Below are 12,500 nucleotides of genomic sequence, written 5' to 3' on the forward strand. Positions count from 1 at the left end.
AAAAGGGAAGTGATTTTTTTGATCACAGGGGCGCTTAAAATATGTTGAAAGGTGCAGAGTTCTCTTTTAGGCAGAAGGCTTACATCATGATGTCACCAAATTTGTTATAGTTCCTTATTAGCTTATTGCCCGTTGTTCTTAGAAGCACACCCAAAGGCAGGTTGATATTTTTAATCCCGGTGTTCTGGTAGTAAGCCCTCTTCCTTGAAATAATAGGACTTTACTTGACTTGACTTGATACAAATTATTTAAGTTCCTCCAAAGTGTAGGTAACTTTGTCAAATTTTAAGCCATTAGCCATCCAAAACTGCAGGTAATGAAAAATGGTTACAGCGCACTAAGATGTTTCTTGGTAACGAAGCTTTACCATTGTTTTGTCGTCATTATTGACGAAAAGACGTTAGGGTATTTAAGCTTCTAGAGTATTGCTTTAATTCATAAAATAGCGTGTCTCTGCCACCCCTCCACTAAAACAAGAAAATAACTTAAAACCACAGAATATATTTTTTACAATAGAAATTGTTCCCAATTTTTCCAATGAAAGCGTTTGCATCTGAAATTTATAAATTTCAAAAACGCTCAGTTTGGTTTTCAAATTTTCCAGGCGTCGCCTTCTTGAATAATTGTAACACGTCGTGGTTGCCCTGTTGTTTAAATGATAGGGCAACCACAACACGTCGCAATTATTCAAGATGGCGGCGCCCGGCAATTTGAAAGTGAAAGTAAGTGATACTAAAATTCACTTTTCTTCGACACAGCACTTTTTTTTAAGAAAATTGTCGATCAAATTTGATTGCAAACATTATTTTATTCGGTTTACAATTACTCATTAGTCAGAGTGGATGTTCCCTTTAAAGTGCCTATCACCCCAATTCAGTGGGCTTACATTGTACCTTTGAGGAAGAATTCGGTGGATAATCTCAAGAGTACCCCTGTGACCGCTACCGTCGATAAGTCCGTCTGGTTCCTTTGAAGACGCCTGGTGCAGGTTCATTGTTATTTTAACCTTTTTCTTTGCTTCTAGGGCTTCTTTAATAATGCAGTGTCCTACCCAGAAGTCAGAACCGCGTTGATGTTCATCGCAGCAGTTTCTAGACATCTGAAAAAATAGGCAAAAATGTCACTAAAATATTGTACACATCGTAAATATCAATTTTTAGCTTCCAAGGAAATACAGACCACTGAAAAGTAGATTACGGGAAGTCCCTTTTCATACTACTTTGTAGCCCTTTCCCATCTCGAGAGAGAAATCGTCAGTCGCTCACGACAATTAAGACAAAAAGAAATATAAACGACTTGACTAAATTTTTAACATACTAGATTTGCAGTTGCTACCTTTGTGATTTTTAATCATTCCCGTACATGATTTTCTTTTAAATCATGGTGAATATAGAGTTGCATTATATTATATGAAAAGTTTCCACCCCTAATCAAATAGTTACTTCTGATGCCCCCTACAGTTTTTTACCTTGTGTTGTGTTACTATTAATAGTAACCTTATAACTAAGGGCCTACTGACCTTTTTTGGGGGCCTGCGTTGCTAAGGATGTAATGGTAAGGTAAGTTGAGAGAATTTGGCATAATTTTGGTCAGTTTCCAACTTAAACCAATGACCCTAAATATGACGTCATCATGCCACACCCATGGTCACGTGACCAATAAAAGAAAGTTCTAAATTTGCCTACATGCTACGCAATTCGGGTATTTAATCAGTGGTTTGATAATTTGTGAGTTTCGAAGCAAGCAACCGTGGACAATTTTCCTGTCGGTGTACGTTGGATCAGTGGCTTGATCTGATCGGCGTTATTTCAAGTTCAGAAACTAAATATTTTAAGCAAAAGCCGATCGGCTTTTGCTTAAAATATTTTGATAATTTGTATTCGTTTTTGCATCCAGCCAAGCATGGTTTCCTTTTTATTTTAAAAAATGTTCTTTTTAAAGAAATAAACGATACTGAAATACCCATAACATTTTCAAAAAAGATGATTTGAAAAAATAATGCTAGGCAATAGTCTGTATTTGAGGGGGGGGGGGGGGGGGAACATGCCAAACAAAAAAAAAGTTCAATTTAAAGATCGCCGGAAATTTAGCTTTTTCTCAAACCGGAAGTCAGTTTGTTTACGTATGCGCAGTTGATCTGAAAACGAGCGCGAGGAAGCGCGAAGAAAAACCTTCGATGCAAGCAATAGTTTGTGCGGTGATTTGTGCTTGTGAGAGGGTTTTCTGGCCAGTTCACGATATGATGATGTCAGTCACCGGAAGTAACATTTCAATTGCTTAGCAACGCTCGAAAAATCCGTCTGTGGGCCCTTAAGCAAGGCGACGACAACGGCTAACGAGAACGTTGTCTAAAAATATTATATTACTGTAATATTTTTGCGATTACTCTAAGTCGAGAGAGAACATTGAAAATTCATCGTCAGGTGCACTCGTCCACCACGTGACCTCAAATTTGATCATTTCACGTCGTTGTCAAGACGAGAACGGCAAAGAAATTTATCAAAATGTAAAACGCACGTGCAGGGCGTGCATAACTGTTGATTTCTGTAATTAAACCTATTGTTTTGTCGTTCTCTTAGCCGTCGTCGTAAGCCTTGCTTAAAGGTCCTTAAAGACGGCGAAAGACGAGATACAAAAACCCTCAACTTGTCGCGCAACATCATTTCCTTGCAAGTTTTGGTCGATGTTTCGCGTTTTTCACCTTGGGTGATCAACTTGAGCCGCAACAAAACATTTGTTGCGGGTTAAAGAAATGCAAGACGCTGATTGGTTGATTTGCTAGTACACGAGCACATTTGTCGCGCGACAAGTTGTGAGCTTGATGAAAAACGAGCAACAAAGCCAAAGTTTGTTGCTCAGAGTAGACCCGCGCTCTACTTTTCGCAACAACTTTCTTCAACCTGCAACAAATGTTTCTGTTGCGCGACAAGTTGATCATGCAAGGTGAAAAACGGGAGACATCGACCCAAACTTGCAACGAAACAATGTTGCGCGCCAAGTTTAGGGTTTTTTGTGTCTCGTATTTCGCCGCCTTAAGGAAGGACGACGACGACGGCTACGAGAACGTTGTAAAAAAATATCCTTTCCCGTTTTTGTAATAATTTTGCTATAACTGCAAGTCGTTCAGCATGGAAAGTGTGTATCAACATTCCAGAAACAAAACGGTGTGGATGTTTGGAGAGGAATTTGAGACTTCATCGTCAGGTGCTCGCGGCCTCCTCATAACCACAAATTTGGTCAATTTTTGTCGTTGTCAGAACGAGAACGACTAAGATATGTACCAACTTGTAATTATAAAACGCACTAAGTCTTGCAGGGCGTGCAGAGCCTTTGCTTTTGTTCATTAAGTCTATTGTTTCATGGCGATCAAGTAGTTGTCCTGGTCGCCCTTGCTTAATTAAGCCCCCTAATTATTCGTGTAGCAAGCGACGCGAAAATAAAAACAAACGAATAAAATGAAAACGCAAACCCTCTATAGCTTCCACATTTTGCACGGCAAAGCGATCGAGGGACAACTTGTTCAAAGCAGAGACTAAAACATGTGATGATTATTTATTCACAATCCTGGTTTTTACGCATTAACCTTTAAATAATACCCGACTAGGAGATGAAGTGCAATATAAAAAAGGCTCGATTTGAGTACCCAGTCATCCGTTAAGATGTGTGCGGTAACCTGGCTGTAACTCACCTTATCTCTATCTTCACTGGAAGCCGATGTTTCCGTTTTGGAATAAGGGACACGAGCACACACCAGATCCCCAGGATGAAATTCCAGTTGACGATGACGACAATAGGACCCTGGAAGAGATACTGTGCCATGGAGAACACCTTTCTCCTTCTTCCATTCAATGCTAACTTGTTCAATGACGAACCCGTCATTCTCCTTGACAGCCCCTGTGGCGGCTTCCATAGCAAGAACAGGCTTCCAAGCCTGAATGTACTCGTCAATCGTTTCATACCGCTCTCTAGACGCCTGGTGCCTAGCTGTATGTGCAAACGATTCGCGTGGGTATCTTCGGTGTTCGATACAGATATTAAGGTGGGGGTTTACCTTGAACAACTGAATATCAGGCACCAGAATTCCTCGTATCATATGAGGGCAGAGTTGCACAGGGAAGAAATCGTATTTTCTCATTACCAAGGTCTTCTCATAATAATGAGCGCTTGGATCGCTGGGAAACCGAGAATCTGAGTCGCCGAAATGAGGATGCTTGTAAGGCCCGACTTTGTCAGAAAATGCGGGTTTTTGAGGTTCTTCCACTTCATGCAATGGAGACGTGATTTTCAGACGAGCGTCAATTTGCTTGATTATGGTTGCAAGACTGCTTTCTTCGTTTGACCTAACAGCATCCATAATACGAAGCCAATCATCGGAAGGGATTTCCAGTACCGAATCCTGAGTGTGACAGTAGGTTTCGTCACCTTCCCCGTTAAAAGAGCTGTTGGAATCTGGTGCTTTGTACTTTCTAAACCTCCACTTAAGAATGACATCGAGGTCTTCCTGTTGTTTTAGCTCCACCGGGTTGAGGTGACTTAGGAGCAACCGCTTTTGTTTCCCTGCGAGGTGATCGTCTTCTGGCTTTAAAATATGAAGACTTGTGGAATTCCGATCAATTGATTCAATAAAAGCACGCGTTTCCTGGCAACGCTGTTGAAGCCTTGACGCCATACGTATTCTTTTACAATCCCTTTCAAATTTACGCGAGTTTTCGTGCATGTAATTGGAGCGGCGACAAACTTTTGAAATCTCATCCTTTGACATGTTTCCACCATATGGGCTACCCGACTGCAAACCAAGAAGACGACGATGGACTACGATATCCATGTATCTTCTGATTGGGGACGTAAACTGTGTGTAAGATCGCATACCGAGTGAATAGTGCTGAATATTTGCAGGGGGCGTGTCACCTTCACAGACAAACTTCGCCCCGGACTGAATCCGTCGGAAATGGGATCGTGCTGCCGCAAGTTGAGGGTGGTTCGCTTCGTTGCAAATCAGTTTATAAACCTTGGCGATGTCACAGGACACCACAGCCTCATAAATTGCACTCCAAACCCAGCTTTGGATTTTGAAAGCGGTCTTCTCAGAATTCAGTAGCTCAAGGGACTGTGAATTCCCCTGCAAGACCTTTGCATAATGAAATGATAATCTCGCGCATTTACGGTGCTTCTCGATCCATTCACCCAGTTTTTGGTCCTTGGGAGGCAGCTGAATTCTCAAAGGCGCCAAGTTGGAGTTTTTTTCTGAAAGAATCTTTGCAACTTCCTCGTTGGCTAGAAGCATCATTTCCTCGATCATTTCATGTGCCTCAAAACTTTCTTCAATCCCTTCGTTTTGCCAGTGATCAAAAGCACTGTCTCCCAACCTTTCACGTCTTCTTTTCTGGGCGAGTGAGCTTAACTGCCTGATCTTTTCTGGAATATTTATAGGCACGTTTCTGATGTTCTCTTCCCTTTTCTCTATGATTCCTTGAGCTTCAGTGTAATTCAGGCGACAGCAAGACGTGACGATCGTGCGTTTCACGTTTGGCTCTTTGGTGATCCTTCCTTCCTCGTCGAGCGTCACGAAAACAGACACTGCCAGACGATCCTTTTCTGGTAAAAGACTGCAGTGATTTTCACTTAGCTCTCGTGGCAGCATGGGAATGTTTTCTTCTTCTTCACCAGGGTAATATGATGTGCAGCGCAAGAATGCTTCCTGATCAAGGGGAGAGTCTGGCTGAACAAAGAAACTGACATCCGCAATGTGGATTCCTATTAGAAAGGTGGATAAGGAGATTTCCTCTATGGTCAGGGCATCATCCAGATCCAAAGACTTCGGAGGATCGATAGTAAAGGCTTCGCCAACCTTAGGGCGACTGGAGTACTCTTTTTTAGGAATGGACCAATTGGATGGAAAGTTTTCCGTCACATATTTCAACGTATCTTTTCTGAAAGCCCTCCTAATTCCACGCTCGGCGTACGAAATCTGCATGCTACTTTTCAAGTCTTCTCCTCGAGGCAATTCCCTAACTACCATTGCCAAAGGGTAGCGGCAATCTCGTCTCCACTGAAGGTATCTCACAACAAACAGGAACTTTCCACTGAGTACATCTTCTTTTTTCAATATTCTGACCTTAGTGGCTCTGTCATTTTGATCTTTCTTGTAGATCGGTATACCTTCACATCCCCTATCTGTAAGATTTACCAGTTTTGTGGCCGACTTGTTGATGGGCACCATTACGGTAGGGTTTTCGTAATTTGTAGTGCAGACGAATTGGCGTTCATGTGGACTTATGATGTGTTCTAGAACCCCTGTTAACAAGAAATTCATGACCCGTTAATCATTATCTCATATATAATGTTAGCTCCGAGGCTACCGGCTTAGAGTCCATGGTCCATGGGTGACCGTCAACCCTTACTCCGTATTTAAAAATCAGGTGCGGGTGACGTTTTGACGTTCTCGCATGTCATTTGTCAAATCGAAAGAAGAACGAATAACTTCTCTTTTACGGTGAAATGTTCCAAGAAGTCATTAAAAGCCAGAAAATTTCCTTTTAGTTGCTCAAGAACATACAAGAAATGAAATGTTTAACGCTCGGTTGATGAAGTATCTGTGTCTGCTCTTAAGTTTAAAATATTCTTCCCACTTGCATCTCACAAAGAAGTAAGGACTTAAGTCTTACACAGACCTTACATTATTACGGCCCTGTATATTAAAATACTCATGCTAATTTTCAGCGATAGTCGATTTCAGGTATCATCCGGTAATAGCAACTCGTTTCTTAGTGTCCCTCTTAATGTGCGTTCCTAATACTCAAATTGATTTTTGGTAATTTTCTATCGGCGGTTTAGTCTCGTGAAATAATTAGCACTTACCAACGATTTTTCCTTGGATCTTTGGCTCATTTTCATCTACCTTTGAGCTATCTGTCTTGATAGGATTAAGAAGCTCTAAAACGATCTTGTCTCTGTCAAAGGCCTGGCGAACTCTTCCCTTGATTTGGATGTCCGGAGTTGTTGTGTCTTCAACCTCCGCATATCCTAATTGGGAATTATCAGGACTTAAACGAAGATTGCAGACAATGTACTTTTGAGGTTCTTTTCGTAGAAGTTCCCAAAGGACAGAAGGATCTAAGAATTCCTGCTCCTTTGCAGAAGCTGTAATTCGCTGAGCCCTTTCAGAGGGAGACTTGTAAAGGCCCAGGTTTGTAAGACGCACTTCAACTCGACCGTTGACAACCCGGATTTCAGGGCACAGATCTGTCAATTCCCCCACGCCTTTAAAAGATGGATACTGCACCTTCTGAGAGGAATGTACTCTGACGGCTTGGGATCTGGAAGCTTCTAGTGGTGGAAATTCAGAATCTTGAAACATTCCTCTCCTATCATCGTCTTGCTGTTTGGTCCTTTCGCACTCTCTTACATAAGCTAAAATGATTTCATCTATATCTCTGGGAAGCAAAGTCTCATCATCGATAAAGTCATCTTGGAGGTCCTCAATCTCTAGATTCCTCTTTTCAGCCTCATTCTCTCCCTCTTCTTCATCTTGGACTTCAGTCTTTTCCCCTTTTACTCCTTGTTCGTGCTCGTTGGCAGCCATGGTGGAACATGACCAGTCTTGCTTATTCTGCTCAACATCTATTTCGTTGTCTTCTTCTTTTCTTTCCTGGAGAATATTTGAACCATTTTCTTCATCTCCAGTTGTTTCAACAGCTTCCTGACAACTGAAAGCATTATGTTCTTCACATGGGCTGGAGTCACCTCTTGTTGCTGGCATTGATGAACATTTTGGAACAAACGACTGTGCATCTGGGTTGAGCTGAATGCTGGCGATGGCGGCGTTTATTTCGGTCTCAAGTTGAGCCATTGTTGTACCATAGAGTCCATCATTTTGATTGCATCTTTTTATGAAATCTTTCCAAATGATGCGACAGTTTCCAACGGTACAAAGCGATACGGGATCACCGACAACGGCCACCAAACATCTCGCCCTTGTGACCGCTGTGTTCAATAATTTTGGATCAGTCAAAAATTCCCAGTACAATTGTCGATCAACTCCACTTTCCTTTAGCTCCTGCTCCTGTGGCTTGCAGGTGTGAAATGTACGGACAGTGCTAATAAAAAGCACTCGGAATTCCTCCCCTGTTATAAAATAAGTAAGGAAAATAACACAGGGCATATTTGATTCAGTGAAGAGATTTAGCATCAGGTGAAGAGAGAATAACATAACTTTCATTCTTTTATGACAAGCAACAGCACACCGTTTCGCCTTTGCCGTGTCACGTAAGCCCGATGCTTAATCTCTTTAGTATTAGTTTGGTCACGTAAATTTTTAATTTTGACAGTCCAATTTGTTAGTCGGTCAAAATGGAGTAAATTATTGTCTTCGAACTTGACAAAGAAGTATGAACATCTGCGTGCTCGCATTACCTTGGACATTATGGATTGTGTCCACCTTCACATCCGTAAAAGCTCTTTCCTTTCTCAGTCTATTTCGAATAGCTTGGACCTTTAAATGACAAATAAATTGTTTTAATATTTACGAGACGTCGTTCATTCGTTCCTTCATTCGTTTGATCGTTCGCTCGTTCATTCAATCGTTTGTTTGTTCGTTCAACATCCATCCATCTATCAATCTATGCATTTATATATGCGTACATTTATGCATTGTCCACTTTGGCTGTAAAAGCGTGAGTGTGAAGGTATGAACTGGAGATTCGTGGAATTAAAAAAATAAGCTGAGACATATTTAATTAAATGTGCGCGTGCAGCCGTATTATTTACGGTCGTTAGCTGGCCATGGAGTTCATAACTCATGCAATATCTGCGGTCAGGGAAAAGTTCCCAAAAAATTCATAATCTCACCTGGTAACGGTAGGAGGATAGAACTGCGATCTCAGATAACTTCTTCTCGCCCCATTCACGAGTAGGCCAGTTGTTTGCAACTTCTTTCACTCTTTTGACGACCTCATCAACCTCGGACAGGTTGATATAGGAATTATCGTGCTCTTTCTTTTCCCTTCCGCGCGCCGAAAAGAACAGCAAAGGACCGTACTTTGGGTGTGCTGGCTGCATTTCACAACCTCGAGCAATCAGTTTATCACCATAAAAGTTGTACGAAGGAAACTTGAGAATTTCTTCGTGGCAGCGATAATTCTCAGTTAGAAACAACACATTGGATTGCCGCCTTAAATGTTCTTCTTCTTCTGCGCTGTACTGGTCAAACAGGCGTTCTGCCAAGGATTTTTGCAGTCCTAGTTGTCTTGCCTGGGGTGAATAAACCTCTGGGCTCATCTGAAAAAAGAAAGAGGTGGGCGGATATATGGTCGATAATAGTAGTCTTGTTTTGGAATAAATACCCAACCAGTTGACACTTCCAGTTAGATATTTCAAGTAATACTAGATGATGACAGCAAATACCGCACAGATGGCAACCCGAAAAGATATTTGACTGAAAGCAGAGAAAAGAGTGGTTAGCGCACGTTATCAGTTCTAAATCTTAGGTTATGTTAGTCTGTAGGCTATTTTATAACTTGAGGTTATTCTTCTTCCAATAAAAGGTCGGTCCTGTGCATTTTCTTGCTGCGCAAAGTGTGTTGGGTATTGAAGAGAAGGGGTTGGCAAGAAGTGAATGACGCACGAAAATTGTTTCCTAAACCTGAGCAGATTTATCCTAATATTGTTTACCGTTCCATCTTCTAAACACTAAACAGTTACCTGCATGTGATCTCCCGTAAAAACAACTTTTGTATTAGGACCAGCGAAGACCAGCGGTGTCAAAGCCTCGGGTTCAAGTGCTTGAGCGGCCTCATCAATTAGAATGTAAGTGAAGAAACCGTGGAAAACATGCAGGTCTAGAAGCACTTTAGATGTACTCAGAGTAGTGATTATTACTCGATGTTCAACAAGGTCATCTCGAGAAGGAAGCTTGAACTCCCCCTTTTTGATCAAACAGTAATTTCTCGCTACTTCGGATGCAGTCTCCAATCTAGAAAAAAATGCTCAAATTGTCAACAAACGACGATTTGATCCTCGCACTTAATTTGACAATGTAACAATTGTCAATTAATAGACACCCGGCTTCAACGGGATTCGAATCCATGACCTCTGCAATGTCGGTGCAATGCTCTACCAAGCTCAGAGGTAAAACATTACACCCGTCACAAAGTCGACTGTACCTTTCACAGGAGGAAGTTTAAAATGGTGAGACTCTGCGTTGTTTTTTGAGACCAGCAAATCGTATGTCAAGCATGGCGTTTCCGGACTTACGAGGAAAGGGCCCAGGCTACAAAACAGAGAAGCAGCTATGATAGGCTGCAAGTAACGAACATATTCATTCGCCAAAATGAAAATTTAGGACATCTATAAAACAAGTATTTTGGAATCATTGAGTCCATCATTCACGGGAACAAATGAGCCCATCAAACTGACCTGCTCTCAACCGTGTCGCTTCATAGCTCAGTTGATAGAGAATTGTACCTGCATCGTAGAGGTCATGGGTTCGAATCCCCTTTTGAAGCCGCCTAAATCTTTCAGGTGTCTATATTTAAAGAGACAATTGCTTGAATTGTCTAGTTACTTGAGAGGGTCATCTCTATCTTTCGTCTATAACACGCACTTCAAATATATACATTTCTTTCTTTCACTTTGAGTTCTATTTTCTATCAGTATCACCCAACTAGTAAACTAATGCAAATGCTGCATTTTGATTGGCTACGCTACTAGAGGAATATTAGTAAAAGTCATCGAGTAGGGAAAAGCGTGACGCTTTCTTTCGTTTTATTTCCAAATAAATATATTTTCAACTTGCATTATTGCCTTTTCTGTCCCACTAGTTGGGTGATACTAAAACAATTCGACCCTTCGCGCTACGGGTCTAATTGTTAAATAGACCCTTCATTGTCAACGGAAGTCGTTCCCCTTAACTTGCAGAGTATGTGAGCGTTTTGACAGAAAAAGAATTCCAACTTTACGACTGAAAAGTCTAAATTTGGGAATAGTGATATTACGTATTATCATCAACATTACATGTGGCTTAACCTACTTCCCTCGCAAGATCTTTAAAGGGGCTATGTCTTGCAAAAGCATGTAGTGTCATGACATCCAAAATGCCCAAAAAGTACAATGAAACCTTTCAAGAACCACTTAAAACTGTTGAACAACAAGACAGATATACAGCAAAAGGAAAGATAGGCATGGATGGACGCAAATGGACAAGATTGAAACTGATTGCATTTGGGTAATCTTGAAAAAAGTCGGCCCGACGTTTTCCGCGGCAAATCGCCTCGTTAAAAGTCTTTTTTGCTCAAAATCATCTTGTTTGTGATTAACTCAAGATTTTCCCTAAAAACTCTGCAATAGCCCCTTTAAGGAACACCGAGGACATCTCTGAAGCTATTTAACAATTATTCCATAAGCGCGCGTTGGATATGAGATGATAGATAGCCAACGAGGCGCGTAGCGCCGAGTTGGCTATAATCATCTCATATCCAACAAGCGTGAGCGGAATAATTGTTTTATTAAAAACGACCCCAAAATATAGAAAACTAGACTACAATGAAAATAAAAAGGCCCAAAAAATCACGCGTATGCTTGCCGTGTTTGTTGTAGATCATGGTATAATGGCTCATAACCCAAGATGGCTTAGCCAATCAAAACTCTCGAATTGCATTATCCAATGATCCAGTTTTTAATAAAGTGAATTTTACCACAATAGCTTGTAATCTCGTAATCTGATTGGCTAATTTGCAGTTGTCGATAAGAGTCTCGACGACGCTGTACGCGTCATGTTTGGACCACTGTGATGACGAATATCGTTGTCGATCGATATGAGTACAGAAAGCGCTGAACCACTTTCGATTTGTTAATAATAATAATAATAATAATAATAATAATAATAATAAATAATTTATTTCTATAGCGCATTTTCCTAATACCCAAATGCGCTTTACAGTGCCAAATAAATTATAATCCATACACTAAGGTTAAGGTGAATACCTTCTCATAGGTTGATATATTCTCATTGGCCTTGCTGCTGGTGTACCGTTCTGTTCTGTCAAGTACTTATGCAGTAATTCCACATGAATATCAGCTGCGCGATTTGAGTGGGTACAAAGAAGGATTCTGTGTGACTTGTCCATCTGCACCAGTAGACGGACAGCTTGATTCAGAGTGAACGTTTTTCCTGTACCAAATGGGCCAAAGACCACAAGGGGTGGGGCGTTCCACTCCCGAAGAGCTATCCTCTTGATGACCTCCTTTTGGCGTTCATTTAGTCTCTTATCTAACAGCCAATGCCAACGAATTGAGACCTAAAATATTTATGAAGAAATTTTAATCGAATACGAGGTGTAAGAACGGATGCAATATAAGCATGCTCAGACAGGGTTTTAATGGAAATGAGAAAATAGTTATTTAATTTCATGAGGTATCATCATCGGCTTGTGATCACGTGATCTTAAAAGAAACCCTCATTGACACAAGGATTCATAGATTTTTTAGAGATCTTTGGCTTGAAT

At 41.0% G+C, this 12,500-nt stretch overlaps 1 protein-coding gene across 1 annotated transcript in view; it reads right to left on the minus strand.

The window, feature by feature from the left end:
* Nucleotides 1–12,500, minus strand: part of LOC137970422 (3'-5' exoribonuclease HELZ2-like) — a 75,484-nt gene that overhangs the window by 22,736 nt on the left and 40,248 nt on the right. Inside the window, exons 23-29 of the mRNA XM_068816948.1 lie at nt 11,980–12,293; nt 9,700–9,970; nt 8,848–9,276; nt 8,413–8,491; nt 6,859–8,124; nt 3,689–6,294; nt 894–1,099 (exon numbers count right to left, since the gene is read on the minus strand). Of these exons, the coding sequence (XP_068673049.1) occupies nt 894–1,099; nt 3,689–6,294; nt 6,859–8,124; nt 8,413–8,491; nt 8,848–9,276; nt 9,700–9,970; nt 11,980–12,293 (5,171 nt within the window). The remainder of the gene's footprint in view (nt 1–893; nt 1,100–3,688; nt 6,295–6,858; nt 8,125–8,412; nt 8,492–8,847; nt 9,277–9,699; nt 9,971–11,979; nt 12,294–12,500) is intronic.

Source organism: Montipora foliosa, chromosome 9, assembly GCF_036669935.1.
Source record: "Montipora foliosa isolate CH-2021 chromosome 9, ASM3666993v2, whole genome shotgun sequence".
Lineage (NCBI taxonomy): Eukaryota > Metazoa > Cnidaria > Anthozoa > Scleractinia > Acroporidae > Montipora > Montipora foliosa.